This window comes from Carettochelys insculpta, chromosome 17, assembly GCF_033958435.1.
Source record: "Carettochelys insculpta isolate YL-2023 chromosome 17, ASM3395843v1, whole genome shotgun sequence".
NCBI lineage: Eukaryota > Metazoa > Chordata > Testudines > Carettochelyidae > Carettochelys > Carettochelys insculpta.
Window position 1 is genome coordinate 2,970,551 of NC_134153.1, and position 27,650 is coordinate 2,998,200.

Below are 27,650 nucleotides of genomic sequence, written 5' to 3' on the forward strand. Positions count from 1 at the left end.
CTACACCGTGGTCTCATACTCCAGCACCTCCTGCAAGGCCCCCACGCTGCGGTACTGCAGGCGCGGGGTAACCGGAGAGGAATACTCCAGTGCTAGGATCGTCTTACGCAGTCGCCTGTCAATAAAATGGGCGTCCCAGGCTGGGTACTTCTTCCTGGGCAGGTCTATGCGGATGACGGGCCTTTCTGTCCGGGGGGTGCGTGCCACTGGGGTTAGGGGGAGGCTTGGCCTGACCTGAAAAACAGGCCCGCAGCTGTCCCTGTCTCCCGGCACCCCTTCCCTCTCCCCCCCTGTAGTCCGTGGCAGGGAGCGCGGGGGGCTGGTGATGACGTCCTCGGGGGGCCCCACGCAGGTGGCCGGCGCCTTTTTGAAAATGCAGCCCGTGGTCTGGGGGCCAAACACAGGCCCGTTGGGATGCAAGAGGCAGTAGTAGATGAACATGAAGAAGATGCCCAGGGCGAAGCTGGAAGAGACCACACAGACGATGATTAAGGCATCGAAATCCGAGGTGCCCTGGCGGTCGTAGTACATGTACCAGAGCCCGGTGAGGGCCGCGTTCTCCGCCAGCGTGATGGTGTAGTAGATGGCCATGCGGCAGCGGCTCCGGCCCTCCTTGACGTTGAACCAGCAGAAGATGTAAATGATGCCCACCACCATGTTGTAGATGATCTCCTCCCACTTGGACATGCAGAAGTCCGTCTCCCCCTGGATGATCCAGAAGGTCATGATGCACCAGTGGGTGACGATGAAGATGCCGAAGTAGAGCTGGAACACGGAGGCGAAGAGGGCGAAGGCGATGGCCCGGGCGGCGATGGTGAACAGGTGCCAGAGGATCTGTACCATGGCTCCCTTGTAGGACATGGGCATCTTGTCCTCGCGCGAGTCCCGCAGCACCTTCTGGTAGGAGGCGATCATCCAGGCCAGGGACACCAGGGAGGCTGAGGCGGAGAGACCTGTGGAGACAGAGTGAGTCAGAGAGCTGGAAGGCAGAGGAAGGAGAGAGACAGTGGGAAGGGCAGAGATGGGAGGAGGAAGACGGAGACTGAGACACGGGCACGGCCAGGCTGGAGTAGATCACAGCTCTGCCCAGCCTGACGGAGGCAGCTCTATATTTCTTCCGGAATTTCATCCTTAACTAGCGACGCCTCTAGACGCTTTTGTTATCCACACAAGTCTCCAGCCCCTTTGCGACGCTTATGAGAACCTTGGCCCCCACAGCTCCCTGGGGCAGAGTCCCACAGTCTCTTCCCACAGCGCCTGAGCATCTCTTTCCAGCATGTTCTCCCTTCTGAACGGCCACTTCCCAACACGGGGCCTGTCCCCTGCACTGAAAGGTCACCAGAGGCGGGAGGGAGGCCATGGGGGGCTGGGATGGGACAGAGGCGGAGGGAGGGCAGGTGGCTGGGGAGGCGAGCGGCAGCCCTTACCTTGCAAGGGCTCGATGTTGTTTTGCTGCACCATGATGGTCAGCTGCAGCACCAGCTGGGGGGCGCTCTTCAGGAAGGTCTCCAGCAGCCGCAGCATGCTGACGTCCGCGCTCTCGAACATCATCCGCCAGTAGAAGTGGCGCTGCCGATGCTCTGACTGCCAGCGGCTCTGAAGGCCCAGATACAGGGTTCGGAGGTACCTGAGCAGAAACCAGGGAGGACGGCGGGTGAGACTGAGCAAACCCAGGCTCCCCGCTCGCTCAACCCTTAATGTCAGTGTGAGGCAGGGGGCGTGTCTTAGGGTGTAGTCCTCTGGTTAAGGTTGCAGGTGTTTCCTACTGTCCTGTAGCAGCCCAAGGAGGGTGCCTCAGTTTCCCTAGGCCCAGCATCAGTGCAGACTGGTGATGGGAGTTTGGGGGATGACTTGTCACAGGTAGACAATGGTCCTTCACAGCATTTGTAACCCAGGCAACCAGGTGAGGTCTTTCTCCCGTGGGAAACACGACAAAGGCGGGAGGAGGGGCCTGGCTGGTTTGAATTGGAACTGGGCAGTGGGGTGGGGCAGTCTGGTCTGGCTGGAGAGAGAGGAAGGGGGGGTCAGGGCCCCAGCTCAAGGACCCCCTCTGGGCCCCTCTCCCCAGGAGGGACTGAACTGATGGCTCCTGGCTCCTGTGCTGACAGGTTCAGCAGAGGGAAACAAAAATGATGAAGGGGCTGGAGCACAAGACCTATGAGGAGAGGCTGAAGGATTTGGGTTTGTTTAGTTTGCAGAAGGGAAGACTGAGGGGTGATTCAATAGCAGCCTTCAACTTCCTGCAGGGGGGTCTAAAGAGGATGGAGAGAGGCTGTTCTCAGTGGTGTCAGGTGGCAGAACAAGGAGCAATGGTCTGAAGTTAGAGAGGGAGAGGAGTAGGTTGGATATTAGGAAAAACTACTTCCCCAGGAGGGAGGTGAAGCACTGGAATGTGTTGCCTAGAGAGGTGGTGGAATCTCCATCCCTCAAGGTTTTTAAGTCCTGGCTTGACGAGGTCCTGGCTGGGATGACTTAGTGGGGGTTGATCCTGCTGTAGGCAGGGGGCTGGACTAGATGACCTCCTGAGGTCCCTTCCAGCCCTGGGATTCTATGAGACAAGCAACAGGGCAGGACACCTGCACTCTGCCTGCCTGGCCTCCCCCACTCATGCTCTGCAGGCTCCAACCTATCACGGGCTGGGAGGGGGCAAGTTCTGAGCTGCAGCCAGATTTCCTGGGGAGTCCCCTGTGCCTGGGGGTTAGGATGCAGGATGCTGGGGGGCCCCTCTCGGGATTCCAGGCAGTCAGCTATGAAACAGAGCCTGGCGTAGCCTTCCTAGAGCCATGTGCACAGGGGGCTTTTGTGGCTGGGGATGAAGTAGGAGAGGTAGAAGAATTGTCAGCTGGACCTCCAATCAGCAGGAGAATAACCCACCTGCCTAGGGACCCAGCAGAGTGGGCTTGTGGGACAGGAGCTGGGCTCACATGCTGCCCCGAGGGGCATCGCCTCTGGATCTGCAGGGGTGTCAGTGGGAACAGGCTGACTGCTGCAAGCACAGCTGCCCGCGCCGCCGAGCCTGGCCTCCCTGCATCCCGCGTCCCAGCACCCATGCCTGATACCGCCTTCTGCCGCACGAGCACGCGCTCTGGCCTGTTTCACTGGGCTCCCATCCCACATCTGCTCGCTGGGCTGCACACGCTAGCACACCAGCACGAGGTGCAGCCCACAGCTCGGCTGCAGAACCCGTGCGCTGGCTGGGGGAAGCCACCCTCGCCCCCTGCCTTGCTGATCAGCCAGGCTAAGGGACCAGCTGCTCAGACAGAGACCTGGGGAGCTGTACTCAGGAAACTCACCGGGTTTTGATGACGGAGCTTTCCCTGGCTCTGGCTGCTGCCATCACATGGCTTGTGCCTGCCATCTGGTAGCCAGCGTGGGGTCAGCGGAGGTGTTTGTGTGGCTACGTGCCGGGGATTTACAGACAGCCTGTCCTTTACCTTGCAAACGGGGACTCCCTTCCCCCTCCCCACCAGCAAGCCCAGGGCCGATCTGCTGTGCTGGCCTGGGGAGAGCCACTGCCAGAGGCCTAGGAAGAGGCATTTGTGTGGATTCCTTTTACACTACCCACTGCTCAGTGAAGCAGGGGGCTCCTGTGCAGCCAGTCGGCCACAGGCAGTATTGCCTCTAATCCTTTCTGTCCACGTGTGCAGTAAGTTCTCAGTGCTCTGAGGCACATGCGGGTGGGCCCCACCAGCAGAAGCACAAACCTAGCTGTGGGCGCTCTGCGTTGGAGTTCCTCAAATGGCTGCACTAGCCTACAGCTTACAGGGAACGCCAGCCACCAGAGTCCTGTCTACACTACAACCTGCCCCATGCGCAGACACAGCCAAACCGGTTTCCAGCCAACCAGCTCCAACAGCAGCGTTAGCAGCAAGGTAGTCCCCACGTATATACCCAAGGCCAACGCCTGCAGCCCTGTTGCTGCCTGTTCCCCCGCTACTGACAGCAGAGCTGGTTAGATCGAAGCTAGCATACACCTGCTGCAGGCACACCTCTGAACGCAGTGTAGGCAAGAGCTGTAGGGGAGCCAGGTTCAAGCCGGACCTGCTGCAGGGTGAGGAGCCTGCGGGAACTGCCCAGAACCGGGTGCATCTGTGAGCAGCAACGCCAGCAGCACGGAACGCCCGGCCTGGACGGTGCCAGAAGGTCCCCAGCAAGCAGAGGTCCCCTACAACAGTGCCTGGCCATCGCACCCCAGCTGCTCATTGCCCCACAGGCGTGCAGGGAAAATCAGCAGAAAATGAGGGGGGCTGCAAGGCTGCTGGAGACATGGTCTGGAGCTCCTGCTTTACCCTGCTGCAGGGCTGGGCATTCGCAGCCACAGGCTCTCCCCAGCTGCCTGTCTCACCCATGGGCTGGGGACCAGCAGCCTCAGCGCTCGCAGTCAATTACATCCTCTGAATTATTCACTAGACACTAAATGCCGCTCTCTCCTGGCCCCCGGAAGGAAGAAAACTTACAAGCACGGGAGCTGGGTCCCTGGGGAATGGGCCTGTCGGGGGTGCAGCTGAGCCCCCATGGTGGAGCAAGGCTGTGGGGCTGGGCCACATGCTGCTCCGCTACTGAAACCGCCTCCCACAGGGACTGGCAAGCGAGAAAACAGATGAAGCAGAAGGAAGTTGGACTCTCCAGCTCCCTCCCCACCTAGTAAAACTGTCACGCAAACTGATGGCCTTTCTACCGGATCCATAAAGCGCTGTCAGGTGGCTCCATTAGCTGGTGAGTGCCGGGGGAAAGTCTGAGCCCAGCACTTTAAGCCCATCCATCAGCTCTGGGGAGGAGGGGGCTGGCCCCACTCTGGCTGCTGGAGGACACCAAGGCCTGATGCCCCCCAGCGGCATAGCCAGGACCATGCTGGGGCAGAGTTTATTTTCGTAGCCACAATAGGTCCAAGCTCCTTAATGCCTCCTGCTGGGAAAGGGGCTCCTGGCCACGGGGCTGAGCCGACTCAGGGCTGCATTCAGCCACTGAACAGACAAATCACACTCAGCTGGCACCTTCCTTGTCACAGGCCTTCTCAGTGGGGCAGAGCCTCTGACACACAGCCCTGATGGGGACTCTGCTGCAGCTGCCATGGGCTCCAGCTGAGAGTTCGTTCTGGCTCAGCACTCCCCGGCACCCTGCTCTCAGCACAGGCAGTGTTTGCCCGGCACATCGGGAGCATCTCTCTCCCAAGATTTCAGGGCATGCAGAAGGGAAGGGAAGGATGGTCCTGCCAACCCCACAGGATTTGCTGCTGGAGTCCCTGCCTGTGAATTCCCCCAACACCAGAGCTCCAAGCAAGGCCCTGCGGATGTCAAACAAGGGCCAGCGTTCCCAGCCGGGCTATCTCCCGACCTGTGCGAGCCCCCGTGAGCTCAGAGCAGAGGATGAAAGGAAGAGCGAGCAGCAGCAACAATCCTGGCCAGGGGCCATGTGCAGAGGATGGACCTGGAGCCCTTTTCCATCCTCAGCCCCAGCCACTTCCCCAGTTCCCTTCCAGTTCTAGCGTTCTGTGGTTCTAAGATAACGCTGGGCCGGAGCTGAGAAGCCAGCGCTCAGGAGCAGAGCTGAACCAAGGATTGATTTGTCCTTTCGGTGACTGAACTGAAAAATCCCAGGAACAATCAGCTTGTTTTCATACCAAATGGACTTGAGGGGAGCGGGGGTGGGGGTGGGGCTCATTGGTGGAATAAGGAAGAAAAGAAAATACGCAGAGGTCGACACGCAGCGTTTTAAACGTGGAATCAACCTGGACAGTTCAAAAACGAGCTGGTTCTGTTCTTTCCCCAGCAGAATGCTTCAAAGCTCCCAAAGGTGCTTTGTCAGCCAAAGGCATTTGCTAGGTTCGATCCAAATTCACAGACAGCGCAGAAGAATCACAGAATCCTAGGGCTGGAAGGGACCTCAGGAGGTCATCTAGTCCAGCCCCCTGCTTCAAGCAGGATCAACCCCCACTAAGTCATCTCAGCCAGGACCTTGTCAAGCCGGGACTTAAAAACCTCAAGGGATGGAGAATCCACCTCCTCTCTAGGCAACACATTCCAGTGCTTCCCCACCCACCTGGGGAAGTAGTTTTTCCTAATATCCAACCTATACCTCCCCCTCTGTAACTTCAGACCATTGCTCCTTGTTCTGCCATCTGTCACCACTGAGAACAGTTTCTCACCCTCCTCTTTAGAGCTCCCCTGCAGGAAGTTGAAGGCTGCTACGAAATCACCCCTCAGTCTTCTCTTCTGTAAACTAAACAAGCACAAATCCCTCAGCCTCTCCTCACAGGTCTTGTGCTCCAGCCCCTGCATCATTTTTGTTGCCCTCCACTGAACCTGCTCCAGCAAATCCACATCCTTTTTATACTACGAAGCCCCAAAACTGGACACAATATTCCAGATGTGGCCTCACCAGTGCTGAATAGAGGGGAACAACCACTTCTCTAGATCTGCTCGAAATGCTCCTCCTAATGCACCCTAGTATGCCATTGGCCTTCTTGGCTACAAGGGCACACTGTTTACTCATATCCAGCCGCTCATCCACCATTACCCCTAGGTCCCTTTCCACTGTACCGCTGCTTAGCCACTTGGTCCCCAGACTGTAACACTGCTTGGGATTCTTCCGCCTCAGGTGCAGGACTCTGCACTTCTCCTTGTTGAACTGCATCAGATTTCTTTTGGCCCAGTCCTCCAATTTATCCAGGTCACTCTGGATTCTCTCTCTACCCTCCAGCGTACCTACCTCTCCTCCTAGCTTGGTGTCATCCGCAAACTTGCTGAGGGTGCAATCCAGTCCCTCATCCAGGTCATTAATTAAGATGTTGAACAACACCGGCCCCAGAACCGAGACTTGCGGCACTCCACTTGAAACAAACTGCCATCCAGATATTGAGCCATTGGCCACTACCTGTTGGGCCCGACCGTCAAGCCAGCTTTCTATCCATCTCATAGTCCATGGATCCAATCCTTATTTCCTTTACTTATGGACAAGAATGTTGTGGGACACCGTATCAAAAGCTTTGCTGAAGTCAAGGTATATCACATCCACTAACAAGAGGTCCTGAAAAGTGCATTTCTCCGCAAATTTACTCTGTACCCAAAAGTTGTCACCCATCTCTGCTCAGGGGGTACTAAGAGAGGTAGCCCCTAACGGGAGTGGGAATGGGATCTGTGTGCGTGTCACTGTGGGAGAACAGGAGGGAACAGGGTCTGTTTACCAGCTAGTGCTCATGGATGCGCTAGGAGTAACTTTGGGGTAAGAGCTGTCTCCTGCACAGGCTGGAGATCAGTGTTCTTTCTGTTTTATCCATGTGAGGAATGAATTTTACGTGCACCAAGGCCCGTGTGGTTGTGAACCACCAACACACGTGCTGTCAGCAGTGGGCAACTGCGTGGGCACTCTGCAAATCAGCTAGGTGCCACCTGACTCTCTCCTGGGCAGCTATCCGTGCACTGAGCTTACAGGGAACACAGCTCAGGGTCATCAGCACTGGCCAGCAGCAGGTTCCCCAGGGCGCCCAGGCCGAATGCAGGGATCCAAGCAATGCTGGGGTCAGACTGCAGCCAAGCGTGATCCTGCAGGGCAGCTTTGCTCTGAGGAGAGAACAAGAGGCGAAGCTGCAGATAGGAGGCGGATGTGCGTGCGTGGGGGTGTGTCTGGAGCAGTGTCACAATTCCGATCATTGTTCAAGAGGCACAGGTGTACACACAACCAAGGGGGCGAGTTCCTCTTATTGGGCCTAATTCGAGTCCGGTGCAAATTGGTGCCTTCTCATTGGTCTCAGGGGTGATTTGACGGATGATGCCAGGCCTGGACTTGGCTTCTGGCTGTTCAGAGCATGCAGAGAAAGGCACAGCCGCCAGGTCGTGCTCCCTCGGGGGCTCTCCCCAGCAGGCTGGTCAGAGCTGCATCCCTTGTCCCTTCCAGTGATCCTCGCCAGAGCCCGCATGACATCCCATCCAAGCCTGGACCCAAGAGATCAGCCCTCCTCCAGACTGCCTTGCAGGCTAGGCTGGACTCCTCCTGTGGCCCTCACTGGCGCGCAGACCTCTGCAGAGACCCGCGGGAGGATTGTGTGCCAGGGGCGCAAGCAAGATGCAGCAAGGGCAGATGAGAGCCTGGAGCAGCTGGTGTCTGGGGGATAGGGCAGGGCCCCAGGGATCTGAAACACTGCTCATTCTCAGACCTCCGCCAGGAAGTGGCAATGATGGAGCAGGAAGCTGGAGGTAGGCGGAGGATACCTGATGCTGCCCTGGCTGCGATTTGCTTAGGACAGAGCTCGAAGGGGCAGTCATTTTTAGTGAAGCAGTGAAAACTCCCGGGGTGGGGAGATGCGAGTACGCCAGCACCACCCACACCTGGGGGGACGGGGGAGCAAGGGGGATGCGGCAGGCATCTTTCTGGGTGTCTCTCGCTGCAGCCCAAGAGCAGCGCCTGCCACGGCAAACCAGCTGACCCACCCATGAGGTCCATCCCTGACCACTGGCCCCGATACCATTATTTCTCTAAAGCAGTGCAGAGCTGCACACTGCCGCCCTCGTACCTCTCGGCTGTGGCTCTGGCGCCGAGCAGGAGCTGGATGGCAGAACCAGAGCAGCGGCTCCTTCCCCCTTGTGTGGAGGAAGCTTTCAGCCTCTCATGCACAAAGGCAATGGAGCCCCCAGGGAAAGGCAGCCGGCCCGCAGGACACCCTGGCTGGCAGGAGACAGAAGCGGAAGAATTTTGCAGAGCTGCTGGGAGGTGCAGATGGAGACGTGGAGCCTGAGGGTACCAGGGCAGCTGGAAAGCGACAGGTGGGTTGGCAGGAAAAGAATCAGCAATGTGGGGCACTGTGGAGGGTGAGGGGGCAGGACTGGGTGTGCACAAGGGGCCTGGAGCCACAGAGTGAGACGAGGGAGACACCCCTAGAGGCAAAAGAGAGATGGACAATGCCAGAAAGACGGGCTGGCAGCTGGGCCCAGAGAGGAGAGACCAGGCCAGAAATCGGCCACAGAGCACTGGGCCCTGTGTGCGCAGACGTGCAGGCCTGGGAGTAAATCAGCTACACAGGCTGCGAGGGATGGAGGCTTTCCCTCCCACGCCCCGAGCCTGCCAGGCGGTGCTGCCCGAGCTCTGACAGGGACAGCCAGGTGCTGGGACGCTGCATTGCCCTTGAGCCCCTGCCAGCGTGCCAGGCACCCCCAGCTGAACACTGGCTGCTCCACAGCCCGGCCTGCCATTCCGGACAGCATGCTGCTGCGGAGGCCCCCTTCCATGCCAACGCCCTGGTGGAAATGCACGTCCCGGCTGCCAATTCCCACTGGATTTAACCAACCCCTCAGCGCCTCGGCCAGCTGCAGCCCTGCCGAGACACCTGCCCAGCAGCACTGGAGGCCCATAAAACCGAGTACCCTGCAGACGTGGAGCCCTGGTGGAAGTCCCTTCCATGGTGGGTGAAGCCCCCGGCAGCTGGTGAGCCAGAGAAGGGGCTCTGGTCTGGGGGATGGCAGACACCAGGGATAAAGGGGGGCAAATGGTAGGTGGGAAGCCTGCATGAGACAGACAGACAGACAGACTGCCCGAGGGACCAGAGGAGAGCAAGGCGGGGTGGGACAGTGGAAGGATGGAGGGAGGGCCGGCAGGGCTAGGGGTGTAGCCCCGCAGACTGACAGAGGAGCCCTTCTGCTGCCCTGCCCAGACAGCTCACAGGTTACCAAGGGCACGGCTGTGTGCCAGTGATTGCTAATCCTCATTCTCGCTTTTAGGACTCAGCCGGGAGGGGGATTTACTGGGCCCCTGGCAATTTCCAGCCCCTCCCAAGGGCCGGGGCGCCCGGCAGCGACTCTCCCCGGCCAAACGCTGCCTCAGTTGCTCTGCAAAGGACAAGACGGCTGGGTGACACACACAGCAAGCTGAGCGGAGAAGAGACGATGACACCCAGCAAGCCGGCCACGCTGGGGCCCAGGCCTCAGCTTTCACTTATAGGCAGGCTCTGGGAAGTGGCGTAAGTGACTAAAGTGAGAACGGGGGTAGGGAAGGATGGGGAGAGCCCTGGGCACCTCACCCAGGATGGCCATTGCTGGCAGTCAGCTGAGCACCTGTGCTGTGGCTGGCTCAGGGCCTGAGGGGCAGCTCCCCAAACTGAGCAGCAGAGCCAGAGGCCTAGTCAAGGGAGTGGCAGTGGGCAAAGGGGGGAGCTTGCAGCAGAACCCCAAGAGACACGCCACCAGCCTCCCATGGCAGCTGCCTGCAACCTGGCTGGAAGTCCTGCATCCCACACAGCGGCGTGAGCCCCTGCCCAGCCGGAGCCAGCTGGCAGGAGGTTGGGGGGAGGCTCAGAGATGCTGGCCATGGTGTGAGCACCCAGAAGGAATCAGACGCAAGACCAGCTCGCAACAGGGCAGGAAAGGGATAGAACTGACCAAGGTGTGGAGGGTGTCCCAAGCCCACTGACGCTCCAGCATTGCAGCCTACCCCTCCCCTTATCCTCCCAGGGTGCAGAGGTGTGGAGCAGGGCCAAACCCCAGCCCCTGACTCTACCTCCTAGGAGCTTCAGCCTGGGGTGCCAGGGCACCTCTCTCGCTTGAGGGAGGCTCCACAGGGGCATTTCTCAGCAAGACGCACAAGCTGCCCACCCCCCCAAGTCCAATGCCAGCAGCCTCGAGGCTGCTCCCGGCTTTCCCCCAGTGTCAGAGCCCTTGGGGGCGTGGACTGCAACGGGGGAGGTTTACATACAGCTATGCCACAGGAGGAGTCGCCCCAGCTCTCTGGGGCTGCTCCGCACCACGTGAAACTGGGCTGCAAAGTGACTTGGCTCGGCCCTGGGCAGATTCCGACGCCGTGTCCAGCCAAGCAGTGCCCAGTCCCATACTGACCAATGCAGCTGCTGCTGAGACTGCCTGTGATAAGCAGGAGAGTCTGTGTGCACCTGGCGAAAGAACAGAGCCACGTCCGGCTTCGAGCCCCGGCAGGTAGGAACCAGCCCCAGCCTGAGCCCCCCACTCCTGCTGCACTGGGCCGGAAGGGGGCTCTGCCTGGGGAAGGGATGGAGTAAAGCAGGACAGGAGGAAGAGGACACCAGCATTCAGCTCATTCGCACCATTAGCTCTGCACCAGCGCCTGGGGGCCTCTGTGCACCGGCAAGAGAGAGAAACCCCAACAAAGCCAGCATCGCTGTCCACACCTCACAGGGTCACACACAGCCCCAGGGTCAGCCCAGGCCCAGCAGGACACAAACTGCCTGCTCACTTCCACGGATGAACTTGCTTTTTGCAGGGGGAGAATTGGTCCCTTGGCACCCCCATTGGCAGCCCTCTGTGCCAGCTCTCCAACAGCACCCCAGATTCAGAGGCACCCAGGGAGGCGGCTGGGAAGGTGGGGCTGCAACAGGCAGCTCCTGGGAGTGAGAACAGAGAAGGGTTTATCCCAGGGTCTTCCCACCTGTCCTGCGCAGCTGCAGAGAAGAACCTGCCCCAGGCACCTCCTCACTGGCAAGAGAGTTTGCCAGTGGCTGGGAAATAAAGCAACAGCAAGACATGGGGAGCATGGCCAGCGTCTCTGGAGAGGGGCCTCCCTCACCCCGGCAGAGGAGGCCCAGGGCCGCTAGACTCAGACAAAGGGCCCCAGCAGGCAGGAGCGGAAGAGGAAGGAGCAGAGCTCTCTGGAGAGACACAGGAGGAGGCGGTCGCCAGGCACAGGGCTCACTTAGGTGACCTTGAGATCGTGGGCTCGTGTCTTGGGCTTTACATTAATGGCCTCGATATTTGCAGATCACTGACCCCGGGAAGGTTCCATCTGCACCAGCTAGCACTGGCCTCCGTCCCCCCAGCTGTGCTCACTCTGGCCCAGTCAGGAGCACAGCCCCTCCCAGGGCCGCCTCAGCCTCTCTGTCTGCATATGGGCAGAACAGGCTCAGCCACTTCCCACCCTTGTGACCAGGGACAGCTTTGCAACGTTGACTCAGTTTCCCTAACAGAGGACAGAGCTGCCCACAGCCAAGTCAGCGCTGGACACATGAGCTGCGTCTACACGTGCACGCTACTTCGAAGTAGCGGCACCAACTTCGAAATAGCGCCCGTCGCGTCTACACGCATCGGGCGCTATTTTGAAGTTAACTTCGACGTTAGGCGGCGAGACGTCGAAGTCGCTAACCTCATGAGGAGATAGGAATAGCGCCCTACTTCGACGTTCAACATCGAAGTAGGGAACGTGTAGACGATCCGCGTCCTGCAACGTCGAAATTGCTGGGTCCTCCATGGCGTCCATCAGCTGTGGGGTTGAGAGATGCTCTCTCTCCAGCCCCTGCGGGGCTCTATGGTCACCGTGGGCAGCAGCCCTTAGCCCAGGGCTTCTGGCTGCTTCTGCGGCAGCTGGGGATCTATGCTGCAGGCACAGGGTCTGCAACCAGTTGTCAGCTCTGTGTATCTTGTGTTGTTTAGTGCAACTGTGTCTGGGAGGGGCCCTTTAAGGGAGCGGCTGGCTGTTGAGTCCGCCCTGTGACTCTGTCTGCAGCTGTGCCTGGCATCCCTATTTCGATGTGTGCTACTTTGACGTGTAGACGTTCCCTCGCTGCGCCTATTTCGATGTTGGGCTGAGCAACGTCGAAGTTGAACATCGACGTTGCCGGCCCTGGAGGACGTGTAGACGTCATTCATCGAAATAGACTATTTCAATGTCGCAACATCGAAATAAGCTATTTCGATGTTGGCTGCACGTGTAGACGTAGCCATGGCCTGGGACTCCAGTGTGATGGAGTGGGGTGTTGGTGTGTGAGGGTCAGGCTGGATGTGTATGTGACAGGCTGAGCAGCTCAGAATGGCTAAGGATGGCCCCCTGGGGCTGTAACCAAAGCTGGCAGGTAACACCTCTGTCCCTGAACAAAGAGCCAGAGCCGAGCTGGGTTTGAATCAGAGGCGGCCGTTGGAAGCTGGGGGGGGAGAGCGGGAAGGCAGCCAGCCTGTGCTGAGGGGGGCCTACACCCCAGATGGGGCACCCCTCGGGCTCCTCTCCCCAAGACGGGTTGGAATGACTGTCCGTGCCGGCTCTACTGACCCCTCTGCACTGCACTGGGCCTCTGTCCACTAATAAACCTCCTGTTCCACCTGCCGAGTGAGAATCACTCCTGCCTGCGGATGGGGTGCAGGGCCTGGGGACCCCTGAAACCCCTGACATCCAGCAACACCCATTAACCTCTTCCAGGGTAACGAGAATCCAGCTAACGAGTCCCACCAAACAAAACATTCTCCAGCCCCTTGCTGACTGCTGGCTTTACCCTGCTCTGCCTGTGAGCACCCAGCCTACAGACTGGCTCCCCTGGGCCACACTTCCCCTGAACCCCCAGCTCCAGGCCTTAGCACACCAGCCTGCCACCCACTTCCTCCAGCTCCATCTCTCCTTTCCCCCTTTGTATCAGAGCCAAGGGCTTATTAAAGCATCAGCTGATGCCTCCTTTAGTCCCGCCCCCTTGGGCTAGGAAGCAACAAATTAGTTAGGGAACAGGGTGGGGCCAGCCACATACCCCCTTCCAAGGGCCAGTCACCCTGGGGGTCTGGGCATTAAAGCTGACCCTGGGGCCCGGGAGCTGAGTTGCAGGGTCCCACTGGAGAGGCTCAGCATTAAGGCTGTCTCCATGTGGGCTGAATGATCTCATCTCTCCCTGAAGTCCTTTGGCTCCCAGGATACCCAGCATCAGGCAGGATTGGGCCCTGAGGCAGGAAAGGAAAAGCCTGAGCATCAGCCAGGCAAGAAGAACATTTCTTAGTCCTCACCAGTGGCTGGCGTCTCCAGCCCGAAAGGGTTAACCCCCACGCCCACCTGGGCTAGGCTGTGCCCAGCAGAAGGCCCTGAAAGGTACCAACTGACTGGCCAGCAGCTGGACCGCAAGCTCCCTGACTGCCGGCTGGGTGGAGGAGGACTCTCAGCCACGCCACCACCCTCACCACCTCTTGCCAAAAGGCCTGGACAAAAGGCTGCTGTGCCGGCGCAGTATTGTTCTCAAGTGGTCGCTGAGGACAGAGCCCGGAGGAGTTGCTCTAATGGGCTCCTTTCCTTCTCTCCCAGCCCCTCTCTCTTCGTGAGATAGTTCCGAGTCTCTCCTGCTGAGAGCCACAAAAGGACCTTCGGAGCGTTGGCAACCGAACAAAACATTAGTGTCAGCAAATAATGGGATTTTAATAGCTCCATTCCAGTTTCATTATGTGCCAATTACTGCTGTGCGCCGGCCTGGGACCCTGCCGCCAGGCTCCCCAGCTCCAATTTGTTTGTTTGCATTAGTGTAAGAGAGGAGGGCTTAATATGTAGGGCCGAAGGAGCGGCTAATTCTAGCATTCTGTGCCGCCTGCAACATGACTCGCTGCTCCCTTGCCGACACAAGCAGCTTCCTCCACCAGGGACAAGCCTGGCAAAGCCTTAGCTACACTCCTAGAGTTAAGTACATGTGCAAGTTCCGGGATTGCTGGGCCCAGAGTATGTCTGGGCCAGGGTTCCCGCTGATTTTTAACATCCATGGATGGAATAAAGTTTGTTATGTGAACCATGACAGGTACAAATGTGCATCACCCACAGAAGCACACGCTGTGGGAGCTGTGCTAAGCAGTTGCGGTGCATCCGAATCGCTCCTGGGCAGCCACCTAAGTGCTCAGCTTACAGGGAACGCGGGTCTGAGCCAGGAAGTAAGCAGGGCAAAGTCCCTGGATCCCCTCTCCAGCACAGGAGTCGACAGCCACCAAAGGGGTTTTAACATCCTAGCCACAACTGCGGCTTTTCCCCTGAGGAGAAGCCAGGGCCCATTCTGGGCATGTGTTTGTGGCACACTTCTGAAAACCCCTGACCTGTCCTCATGGGGAACAGGGGGGTTTAACCACAAAATGCAAATAAAAGAATGATCCAACCACCCTAAACTCCATTTCACATTTCCCCTTCATTCGCGCATGTTACAAACCCTCACTTCCCCTCCCCTGAGAGAGGATTACCCCTAGTTTGCAACTGGGGAAACTGAGGCACGGCACTAAGTAAGTGGCTGATATACTCCCAAAACCTCAGAGGGAGACGGTGCCAGGATTAGTCAGCTCCCACCTCCTTCCCTGTGAGGGCCAGCTACACAGTCCGCTGTCTGACCCTGGGAAAGCCCCACTGCTCTACTGCCTCCCCTGTCCAGCTCTCTCCCACGTGAGCTGAGGAGCAGAAAGGACAGCCAGGCAGAGCAGGGGAGCGCTGATAAGACATGAGCTCAGCTCACCGCGCGGGGCCCTGGCAAGGACAAGGAGCCGGTACCATCTGTTCCAGCACAGCGCCTCCCACTGCAATGCAAAGGACAACTGTTCACGCTGGCCATGGGGCTGCATCTTTCTTAGCTGCAGCTTCCTGGGCCAGCTCCTCTCCCCAAGTCGCGATTGCAGCGCTGCCTCCTGCAAAGTCCCAGGCCTGCCCCCTGCATGCAACGGAGCATCGCTGGCGGAAAAGCAGCTTGCGGGAGATCAGCCTCCCTCCCTCGGCGTTGGGAGCCAAACCACCCGGCCCCGCCCCAGCTCTGTTGTGGTGTTTGTCCCCTCGCACCCAGACTTGCGCTTGGAGTTCTGCGGCAGGTGTTGTGCGGTGTGCTGGTGGCTGCAAGGCTGGTGAGGCTTGAGGAGCCAGGGACTTGGTCCTGTGTGTCCAGAGCAGGACCAGGTTGGGGGGGTCCCCAATCAGTCTTTCAGAACCTCCTCCTCCTCCGAGCTCTGGGCAGAGCGTCTCAGGCCGCAGCCCAGCAAACAGGAGGGAGCCGCACGCTCCCTGCTCCAGACCGGCATGAAATCTCCTCCACAGCCATTGTCCAGGTCACTCACAACCTTGTGAAGAACCAAGGGGGATGCTGCTGCTGCTGCTGGGAGATGAATGGTGAGACCGGCTCGGGCGTATCAATCACACCCCTCCGGCGGCTGCGCTGTCACTGCTGCGAGCTGCAGCGATCTCTGCCCGGCATGCTGCCGGATTCACGGGCCTTGCACCGGGAATGCCTCAACTCCTACTTTGCGAGTCCTTCCTCCTGCTCTCCCAGGCAGAAGTGGGGCCTTTCCCGGGGCAGCCACATAGCCACAGGTCCAGCAGCCGTCCCTAAGGCGCACAGTTCTCGCTGGGGTGGACGTGGGCTGCCTACGCAGACAGAATGAGCGTCCTTGCCACGTCCCCGCTCGGCCTCTGCCATGCCCTCAGGCCTGCTCCTGTGGTGGAGATTCTCGGCCCTAGGGACAGCGGAGCCACCCTAGTTCTGCTGCATTCAGGGCCCCCAGTGGGCTTGAGGGCCTGGCCCTTTGCTTCCTAACACCCAATAAATGGCCAAGAAAGAAAATCACTTGGTGATGTTACTGCTTCGGGATTGGACAGCTGACCCACACGTCCCGGCTAAGGGTGAGCAGGCCCAGGCTAAGGACCGCAGGGGGCTGAATGCGACCCATGTGTGTAAAGCCCGGGCACATGACGTGAGGCACACGTGGATTGCACACAGCACGGACTGTGCGTGCCATGTGCTCCCGCTGCAGCCAGTCACAGCGCTGCCGTGGGTCAGGCGTCACAGCCCGCCAATCCTAGGTAAACCAGCGCAGTTAGCAAAACTCCCGTTCAGTCACAGAGCCAGCTGGCCTAGTGGTTAAGCCGTGGCCGGCTCTACAGACATTTTTGGCCTAGTGGTTCTAGAGGGGCCCTGGCTGGGTTGTATGCAGTATCCCTCCCATTCGCCTGGGGGCTCTGGCAGGGGATAAGCCACCCACTCTGCTAGCTCCTAAGCCTGAGCCCCACAGGGGCATTACAATGTCTGGATCAGTTGTGGAGCCCTCTCCCGAGTTGTACTCCCCCAGGATGCTCTCTGCCAGGCTGCAGCTCCCCCAGCTGGGGCCTGGGCAGAGATGTAGGTGTATCTGCTTCCTGGGTCTGTGGGACAATGTCCATTCTTCCCAGGCTCTTGTGAGTTCCCAGGTCGGGGAGGGGAATGCAGCTCACAGCATCCTTTGTAGTCACAAAAAGCTCCACATTAACTGCTGATGATGGGCCACAGCCACCCTGACTAAACAGACGTTGTCAGCTCTGGCCCTCCCCTTTACTGAGACCCCCTCTTTAAATCCTCCTCCGAGACACCCCCACTCTTGCATCTGGTGAAGCGGGTCTTTGCCCACGAAAGCTTATGCTCCAAAAGATCTGTTAGTCTATGAGATGCCACAGGACTTCTTGTTGTTTTTGAAGATACAGACTAACTCGGCTACCTCTGTGACACAAAGCTGTAGCTGCTCCTTTAACAGCCAGGCCTCAGCCTCACCTCCTGGTCGAGCCTGTAGCTCCTACCCTGGCCTGCCAGTGCCCTTTTCACCTGGACCTCCAGCAGAAGTATGTCTGGTGACTGATGTAGCTGGGGTTGGCCCTGGTCTCAGCAGGGGGCTGGACTAGATGACCTCCTGAGGTCTCTTCCAAACCTCGGAGCTTATGACTCTAGGATTCTGAAGGGCAGGGCTGCCCCCTGCCTTGCCCTGGGTTAGGGCGGGATCTGCAGACTCCATCACATTCTTCAATAAAGGAACTTTAGTGATTGGCCAAAAGTTAAAAGGAAAAGAGAGAGAGAGCCAAACCCCGCAATCAAGGTCCTAGGAAGCTCTCCTGAAAATTGGAGGCCCGGCATTTCACACTTGGAAAGGCGGCAAACAAACATTCTCTCCATTTCAGACCACACATGCAGTCTGCTGTGGTCACGCAGACACCAGCTGTGGTTCTCACAGGCTGGTGTATGTGGCACTGAGCTTTTCCTTGCTGTCCCGCCACATGGAGCGGTCAAAATAAGGCTGCAGCCATGAGGCCACGTGGAATACGAGAGGGTGTAAGGAGCTGCTACCAGGGTGTTCTCTACGGACTGCAGAGGGCTGGGAGCCAGCAACAGTGGGACCTGTACACCAGTCAGGGTCTTCTGCACTGGGGTTTGCTGCCCAAGACCTATCATGTCCTGGTGCATCTGCATCTCCTTTCACTGCTGGCATTGCTGGGACCGTGTGCTGTCTGCTCTGCCTGTCTCCAGGACAGCTGCCATGGAGGTTCTCCAGATCCTTTGCGCTGGCTTGCAGGAACTCACTGAATGCGTCATCCTCTGTCATCTTCCTGCTCCTCCCCTTCAGGGCCAGGCAGGCTGCACTGTGCCGGAGCCGCCCCTCCAGTCTGCAGCAGCTGATACAAACGGAAGGATGCAGCGCTAGATTCACACTCTCAGTGGTAAGGAAAAGTGAAGTTTCAAAGCTTCCTCTTCCTCCCAGACAAGCTTGTAACAAGACACACTTATTGCCATGTCAGCTTGGGGTGAGGGGAAAGGAACTTCGGCTGCACGAAACAATGAAATCTCAGCCCGTAGCCCAGGAGTAGGGGTGCAGGCCACGGCACTGACCACAATTCCCTCTCACTTTTTCCATCCGGGTTGGAATAAATTTTGTTCTGTGCACTGAGACATGTGCCGATGTGCACCACCAATAGAAACACACGCTGCCGGGTGTGGGTGGCTGTGGGCGCTCTGTTAAGCAGCTGGGCGGCATCTGAATCTCTCCCGGGTGGCTGCCGAAGCGCTCATTCTAAGGAAGGCTCCTGCTCCGCCCCCCAGCCTAATCTGGGGGGGCCACGGAAAGCATGTGCTAGCTCCTTGTTGTGCTGCTGTCTCCTCTCACCTGAGGAAAACAGTGAGAAGTTGATTCCTTAGTTTGTTAAGTTTAACCGCTGCAAGGAAAAGTGCAGGTCCCGTCTGGGCTCGGCTGGTAAGACTGGCAGAGGCTCAAACGAAGCCTGGCTCATGACGTGGCTGCCACCTCCTACCATGTCTCCCTCCCCCGGCTCCTCGCTATTCCTGGCAGAGCTCTGTCTCAGTGCCTGGGAAGTATCCATGATGGCCTGCCAGGGGCAGGTGGGGTCTCTGGCAGTCTGGCATGCATGCCCCATGCTGTAAAAGAGTCAGTTCTGTGGCTCAGCAGGAGACAGGTGGTTAGCTTCCCTGGCCCTGCGGTATGCCTTCCTCCGTCCCTTGGCTTTCCTATGGCACTGCTGCTGATTGGTGCTGAACCCCTACTGCCTGAATGGCTGGTGCAATGTATTCCTCAACATCCACATTTCTGCAGCTGGACCAACAGCTCCTGGCAAAGGCAGCCACACACAGCCCAGGAGAGTGGCTAAGTGTGTTCACCAAGTTGGACAACCAGGAAAAGGCACTTCCAAATTCTTCAGGGAGTTCTGGGGGCAGCCTCTGGTTTCTGCGACCCCTGAGCAGCGGGGTTCACAATGGCGACCAGAGCGGTCACTGTGGCATTGTGGGATAGCTGCTGGAGGGCTGTTAGGTTGACACAGGTCAAGCAGTGTCTATGTTCGCACTGCAACACCCTCAGCAGGTTGGCTGGGGCTCCCCATCGGTCAGGGAAATGGGTTCACCGCACAGCCCCACCACTGAGCTTCGTTCAGCTGGCGACACAATGCAGAGACAGCCACAACATACGGCCAGGAGACTTATGTTGACCAGATCTAATGAGCCCCAGCTCTTCCAGCATCACAGACGCTAGCAATGAAAGAGACGTAGCAGCTCACCAACCAGCCGAGGCAGGCTTGCTCTCTACGCTCCCCGGACAGACTCATGTCCTTGGGACAGGGACCACGTCCGTCTGTCTGCACAGCGTGCCGCTGCCCTGCAGTTGCTGCACGCTGAGGAGCGAGAGGCGTGGATGGGAGGGATGAACACACAGACAGACACTAGGCTGCCCCAGAACTGGCCTGCGTGAAGTGGGAAAGGCTGGGCCAGCGTGTGCTTGGGTCCCCATAATAGAGCAAGGGGGATGTAGGAGACAGATGAGAACAGCTGGTCAGGAGTACAAGAGTGGGGGAGGGATAATTCAGTGGTTAGAGTATCTGCCTTGAGGAGGCCCGTCAAGGGGCTAGGGCAGGTTAGATTAAAAACAAAAACATGTCAGGGATGGTGATCGGTCTGGTGGTGAGGGCAGGGACCAGACTCGATGACCTCCCAAGGTCCCTTTCAGTTCTATGAGACGCATATATCTTCATGTGTTTTTATTTGTTACCATCATGTCCAGCTGCACAACCACGGTAAACTGATCATAGAATCCTAGGGGTGGAAGGACCTCAGGAGGTCCAGCCCCCTGCTACAAGCAGGATCAACCCCCACTAAATCATCCCAGCCAGGACCTTGTCAAGCTGGGACTTAAAACCTCTAGGGATGGAGATTCCACCACCTCTCTAGGCAACACATTCCAGTGCTTCACCACCCTCCTGGTCAAGTAATTTTTCCTAATATCTAACCTACACCGCTCCCTCTTCAACTTCAGACCATTACTCCTTGTTCTGCCATCTGACGCCACTGAGAACAGTTTCTCACTCTCCTCTTTAGAGCTCCCACTTCAGGAAGTTGAAGGCTGCTATTAAATCACCCCTCAGTCTTCTCTTCTGTAAACTGAACAAGCCCAAATCCCTCAGCCTCTCCTCATAGGTCGTGTGCTCCAGCCCCATAATCATTTTTGTTGCCCTCCACTGAACCTGCTCCAGCAAATCCACATCCTTTTTATACTGGGGCCCCAAAACTGGACACAATATTCCAGTTGTGGCCTCACCAGTGCTGAATAGAGGGGAACAACCACTTCTCTAGATCTGCTGGAAATGTTCCTCCTAATGCAGCCTGATATGCCGTTAGCCTTCTTGGCTACAAGGGTGCACTGTTGACTCACATCCAGCCTCTCATCTACCATAACCCCTAGGTCCCTTTCCGCTGTACTGCTGCTGAGCCAGCAGTAACAACCTGTAACAACACTTGGGATTCTTCCATCCCAGGTGGAGGACTCTACACTTCTCTTTGCTGAACCACATCAGATAACCCCTTGCCGTGGAGCACTGGCCTTTGTGGGGCTATGAAGAACTGAGCCCGCAGGTGGCAAGATCCCAGCACAGAGGAGAGGGAGCTGTAAACTATTAGGAAGAGGGGTCAACAAAGCAAGGCCCCAACTCTGCAGCAATATGAGCCCCAGGCTTCCAGGAGCCTGCTCAGCGAAAGCATTTCAGAGCTCTCTGCTCCCCTTGTGCTTAGGGGCCTAGACAGGCTGGATACCCAGGGAGTTCCTCTCCTCCCCAGCCCAGTCTGTGCACAGGAGCCCAGACACCAGTGACCTTCCCTTGGTGCAATCCAGCTCACTAATCGGGCTTGTCATTGCAACAATACCGCTGTCTGCAATGCACAACGGGCCGACACGCACCCAAACCCTACGGCAGCCGCAGTGCATTCCCCTCGGCGCAGCCGGCAGCTGCTGTGCACCGTTCATTAACGGAACAAAGGGAAAGCGGGAGGGATAAGGAGCCACAAAATATGCACATCTGCCAATGCTATCTCCAGCTATACAAGGATTCAACAAGTGACCCTGCCTCCCTTCCTTCCCCGCCCTCTGTTTTCATTGAGGGGCACAGTTATTCTCCCATCAGTCTGTCAGTTCCATAGATCTCATTAAAACAAGATTTCATCTCCCATCAACTTGCCAGAATGAAATGATGATTCTTATTTGTTACGCATTTGATCATACAGTTTATGCTTCTACTCAGAAAAATATTCTCTCTCGCTCTGACAGGACATGGTTAGATTTTTACGAACCAAACACAGCAGCAGCTGCATGAGGAATGAGAAATCAATTGCAAAAAAATCATTTAATTTTCAAAAAACTGATGCTCATACAGAAATCTACACAGAAGTCCATTAGGGCTAATTACTACCTTCACATTAAAAAAACCCCAACAACAAGGAACGCCAGTGTAAAAATTAACATAAAGGGTTTGGACTGTAGCTCTTCTCTGAAGAGTGTGTTGAAAGGCACGGTTTGCTGTCACAAGCACAGTTAGCCCTTCAGTTGCCGGTGTGTTACGCTAAACCTCACGCCTCCAGAATAAACTTGTTGAAACACACATTCTCATTTGCAAGGATCACCCAGAGACAAGCCGCACAGCAAGTGGCCAGCTAAAGACTCTCATTATTAACCTTGTTCAAAGCGATATAAATAATCCAAAACAATACCGGCCTCTCCTCCGCTCCAGTCAGCTCTGTCCTTAACTTGTTCCAATTACAGACTCCAATTTTTAAGTGTTGAAATAAAAAAAAAAAAAAAGTAGACCCAAGCCCCAGTTGTAACAAAATTCATTAATCATTATCCTGAGATGCAAAAACAAGAGAGACCTGCTGCTCTACAAGTAATTGATACAGAGCACAATTTTCCTAAAAGGTAATTTGGGATATTATTCCATAATCCTTTATTTAAACAAGGAGAAAATTGCTTTTCAGTTGCAGCCATTTTAATCCTTTATACATCTTGCAAAGTGAAATAATTAGAAAGCGCTCCATGTGGCACAGTCAGAATGATGTCACCTCGACACATTGATTAAAAGCTTTAAGTTCTTCCTTTCCCATCTACCCCCAAGGCATCTTCCAATCCCGAGGGAGGACCCCAGCCACTGGGTCTTTTAGCTCATGCTCTAAAAAATGCTGTCTCCTACCCTGAAAAGCCCAGTGCACTGCCAGGAGAAACAGGTGGTACCCCAACGAGACAACAGAGCACCTGGCTGATTTCAATACATGTTGTTCTGTAACGGCCCAAGTCTATACCCAAGAAAATGGTGTACATAAAGAATTAACAGAATCCCTGCTTTGGTGAGAGGCCAGAGCCTGGCAAACAGAAGGGCCAGGCCTACCAAGGTGTATCCTGTGGCTAAAGGCACAGGCTCAGACCTCAGCTGATGTGCATTCTGTGTTCAGCTCTGCCACAAACCTATGCCCAGATGTGAAACTGGAGGCACACAGGGAGACTCCTGCCCTGAAAGAGGGCTCTGCTGAAGTCAGTGGGGCGTGGTGGGGTGCAAGGGCCCATGTGGTCAGATCTGATTTCAGGAATAGGGCCTGGCTTTTCTGTATCCTCACAGGCAAGTCATTCACCCTCGCTGTCCCCTGGTCAAAATGGGAGTGATGGTAAGACCAGCTGCATACAGAGCTCTAAGGAAATTCCTGCAAAGCACACCGAGACCCGTGGATGCAAAGTGATACAGAAATGCCCAATACAGTCAATGTGAATCTGGCCGAGCTGGCAAATGACCTCTGAGCTATTGGGTGACCTCTCGGAAATCATGCATCCCCCCGTGCCTGGACTGAACCAGATATGACACGGGGTCTGGGGAAGAACACGTCTTGGAAAACAGACGCCATGTCCAAGCCGAATGTTTTCTGAGCAAAGGCATCAGGAGAGCGAGAGAAATGAACAGCAAATGCAAACTCTTGGTGTGATGCGTGCAGGCAGGAGGAGGCTGTCCCCATCCCCGGGCCACACGCACATGCTCCTGTTAAAGCTAATGGGAGTCAGGCAAGCGTGTCAAGAGGACAGCAGGCCCCAGAGGACTTTCCTCCCTTTGCCAGTTCTCCATTTAGGGAAGAGAGTTTTGACCTTTTGCAAGCAAAGTGGGGAGGAATTTCTAAGCAGAGAAATCTCATCAGCATGAGACACACAAGGCAGTACGGCCTGATCTGGGCTGCCGATGCGGTGCTGTGTCCAGCTGTCCCCAAACTGAGCACGTCTGTGCTGCATTGGCTAGGAAGTGCGTTTAAGGCTGGGCCGGAAGGCTGCATGTAAGGAGCTGCCCCTCTTCTGGCCATTCCTAACAACAGAGGCCCAGGACTGGTCCAGAGTTAAGGCACATTTCCCAGCATTTACACTTGTCTGTGCGTAGTCAGAACAGATTACACATGCTCACTCGCATGCAACTGATACTATCTTTCTGGGATACCCACGAGAACAATTGTGCATGCTATTTGTGAACGGGCTGATTACAGTGGACTTGAATGGCTTTCTTCTGTACCTTTAAATCAGAGTAACCTAAAAGCTAGTGCCCCGAAGCAAGGGCATATTATCAGGCTCAGTTTGCACCCACAAAACTTGTGCCTTCCCTTTTGTGCCTACAGTTCTGCTGCAGGCCAAAGGGGAGAATTAGAAGCTCTACTTGCCCGACTACAGACTGAGGCCTGGGCTGCATTTCATTCTGCAGGCGCAAAAAATGCAGGAGCTCTACCTCCATTGACAGAATGTACGCAGGGTGGCACAAAAGGCCCCAGGGCAATACAGCCAGTTCCACTCTGGAAAAGGAGTTCCAGGAAAAGTCTCTCTTCACAGGCCCAATATATGCAGCAATAATTCAACATTGAGAAACTGTCACCTCCCCCCACACCAAACCCAGCCTCGCTCATGAGTTTAGTAAACTGCACGTAACTGGTCACTGAGCACGGGACAAATCCCAAGATTAGAAAGAGAATGAGCTGCACTTTGAGTCCAACATGCCCAGGGAATCAGTTCCAAGAGCTACCACTTTAATTGGCTTCAAACCTCACCAGACTACAGCAGATCAGGGGGTCAGATTAGGAAGGAGCCAAAATAGAAATGAACAAATGACTGCATGATAACAGCAGCTGAGCCGCACACACACTGTGACCCCTGGAGCACTGGTGGGCCATGGACGACCTGCAAACAGTCTGTAGACACCTGGCCCCGTCCTAAGGTGCTGGCTCGGCCCCTCATTTTCAGACGCTGCAGCACATTAAAGACAATTGTTACACAACAGATTTCCCTAACAGCACGTTTCCTTGTAAGCTGCAGATGCCATGAGGCTATTACAGGCCCATGAATAGGCCAGGGGGGTCTTTGCAGTTATGAATGAGGGGGAACAATCTTGCTATTAAGACATACTCTGTAACTGTGAAAAACTTTGCGGTGCCTTCGGCTACCTGACCATGAGCAGAGTTATTGACGGACGCCTCCCCACAACCATGCTGAGACAAACAAAGGCACAGAATACAGGCTGACAAGGATGGACTGGCACCAGCGCATGATCCAAAATCCTCAGCTGCCAGTTGCATTTTTCAGCAAGTTGCCACAATCTTCTGTTTCTTTCCCAGCTTTAACATTCCTAGAAATCGGCACCCTAGCTCCTGCACCTGGAGGTGTGTGGTGCTGTGACGTGGAGAGGCACTGCTGCAGTCTGGCTGGGGTGGGGAACCGAAAGGGAAGCTCTGGTCCCGGGAAACAGACCGGCCAGTAAATGATCAGTGCAATAGTCTCGAGAGGCATGGGAGGTGCAGGCGGCAGAGCTGACCTCGGATCAATGCCTGTCCACGTGCTCACATCCCACTCTCATGGACCGTCTCTGCTCCCAGCTGTGTTGGTGAGGAGCAGATGAACTAAACGCCAGAGGAAAGGGATAAAGGAAGGAGACAGAGTGGCCCTGCTATGGCTCCAGAGCTACTCCACCCCCGCATAGCCTACGTGATACCACTGACTTCCAAGGGTGTGGGCACAGCAAGAGGCCTTATCGGAGCCCAAGACACCCAGCACCCTGCTGGATGCTCTCTGCACCTCACAGGATCAGGCCCTGCAGGGAACCAAGGCTGAGCAGCTCAGCCGCTGACTGAAGTGGTGTGGCTGAGGAATGTGCAGGAGCGTAGCAGCAACCTGCTTCACGTGCTCCCATCCCAGGGACCAGGACCCCACCTCCCCCTTCCGCGAGAGGCTGGCAGCTTGGCTGGCATCCACGCGAATGCATTATAAACAGGGTGGGTGTTTGCTGGGAGGGTGATCCTTTCCGCTGTCTGCTGCCGTTTTATCGGGTCCCTAGTTCAGCCTGCCACAAAAAGGCTCCACCAATGCAATATTTCAAGAGCTCCCACTCCAGGGGCTGCCTCCCCCTCCCCCGCTGCTGGGGTTTACCTAAGCACCCTCCCCGCCACACAGCCATTAGCACGCACAGCCAGGCTCGGCCCAGGACTTCCCTTCCCCCAGGCTTTGCCTTGCCCAGATCTCTCCTCAGGCTCACTACAGGCAGTTGATATAATAATGCCAAGACACACACCTAAGGGGAAGCAGCCCCTGCCCTCCGCCACTGTCCTCCCTCTATGTGCCACAGTCTCGGGAAACCAGCCCCTGCTTGTAGCCAATGAAGGGTTGACCTCAGGGATCTGTTTGCAGCAGACCCTTTGCTGCTCTCTCCCAGCTGTACCCAACAAGCAGCTGGACCATGTGCCAATCCCACGGGGTTGGGTGTAGCTGAGGACAGGACTTGCCCTAAAGCCTCGGCAATGAGCGCAAGAGCTGGGGGTGAAGGGCAGGGCATGGGCAGGCCCTAGGGGCGTCTGGTGATTGGGCTCTAGGCCTGAGGAACAGGCACAGCCCTCATTCCACTTGCCTGGCTGCACACTCCCCATCTGGGTGGGCAGGAGCGGGACATCCACTGCCTCCATCCTCGGGGAAATTCAAGCTACAACCAGCCACCTCCCTTCCTTTGCGCCCCAGAGTCTCTGGAGGGCCCCTAGCCCCAGGCCTGGCGCCTGAGGGGGCAGTGCCAGGTGGGAGGGAAGCAAGGCAGGGGTAGATTCCTGTGTCCTGGCCCCCTCTCCCCAAATGCCTCTATTCCCCTGCAGCAGGGCAGAGGAAGAGACTGGCTGAACCCTGGCCTGGGCTGTCCTAGGTGACTTCACCTGCCATGGGGGCAGATTCATCCCCATTCTGTGGACTCCCCACTCCCAGGAGGCTCTGGACCTGCCCCAGATGCCTTTGCTGAGCTGCCTATGAAAGAGGAGCAGGATCCTATCGTCCCCTACCTCCCACATACAGATCCCAAACCTGCTCCAGGAGGTGGCTGTGACCTCCAGTCCTGCCCTGTGAGTTCACCTCGCTAGGCAGGGGAGCAGGGCATGGAGCCAGGGAAGCTGCCCTTCCTGCCCCCTACCTATGGCCTTCCCCTGAGTGAACCTGCCCAGGCAGGGGAGTGAGGCAGGGAGCCAGGCCTCTGCCACCCTATACTTCCAGCCCTGCCCCACTGAATGCATCTTGCCAGTCAGGGAAGCCAGGTGCCTCAGACCACCCAGACCCCCTAACCTCCAGCCCCGCCTCCCCACTCCCTAATCTCCAGCTCTGCTCCCTGAGTCTACCGAGCCAGGCAGTGAAGCAGGGCATGGGGTCAGGTGCCCTGGACCCCATACCCTGGCTCCACCCTACCTCCAGCCCTGTCCTGCTGAGCACACCTGGCTGGTGGGGGAACCAAGTGCCCCAGACTGCCCGGACCCCCTACCCCCCAACCCCGCCCCTTGCACCCCCTACCCTTCAGCCCTGCCCTGCTGAGTGCACCTGGCCAGATGGGGGAGCCAGATGCCCTGGACCCGCTACCCCACAGCCCTGCCCCCCGCACCCCCTACCCTACAGCCCTGCACTGCTGGGTGCACCTGGCCAGGCGGGGAAGCCAGGTGCCCTGAACCCCCTACCCCCCAACCCCACCCCCTGCACCCCCTACCCTCCAGCCCTACGCTGCTGAGTGCACCTGGCCAGGCGGGGGAGCCAGGAGCCCCGGTCCCCATACCCCCCAGCCCCGGCCCCTGCACCCCCTACCTTCCAGCCCTGCCCTGCTGAGTGCACCTGGCCAGATGGGGGAGCCAGACGCCCCGGACCCCCTACCCCGCAACCCCGCCCCCTGCACCCCCTACCCCCCAGCCCTGCCCCCCGGCCCCGCCCTACCTCCAGACCTGTCCCAGCTGCAGCAGGTGGATGAGGGACTGCAGGAGCCAGATGCTGAGGCGGCAGCAGCCCCCGGAGCGGGCGGCGGCGGGGCCCTGCGGCGGCGGCAGCGGCGGCGAGCCGGCCCGGGCG

At 57.2% G+C, this 27,650-nt stretch overlaps 1 protein-coding gene across 1 annotated transcript; it reads right to left on the minus strand.

The window, feature by feature from the left end:
- XKR7 (XK related 7) lies at nt 1–27,650 on the minus strand. The gene is made up of 3 exons (XM_075011625.1): nt 27,519–27,650; nt 1,428–1,627; nt 1–953 (listed from the first exon to the last, which is right to left on the minus strand). Exons 2-3 carry the CDS (start codon nt 1,549–1,551, stop codon nt 1–3), a joined length of 1,077 nt encoding a protein of 358 aa, XP_074867726.1. The 5' UTR covers nt 1,552–1,627; nt 27,519–27,650.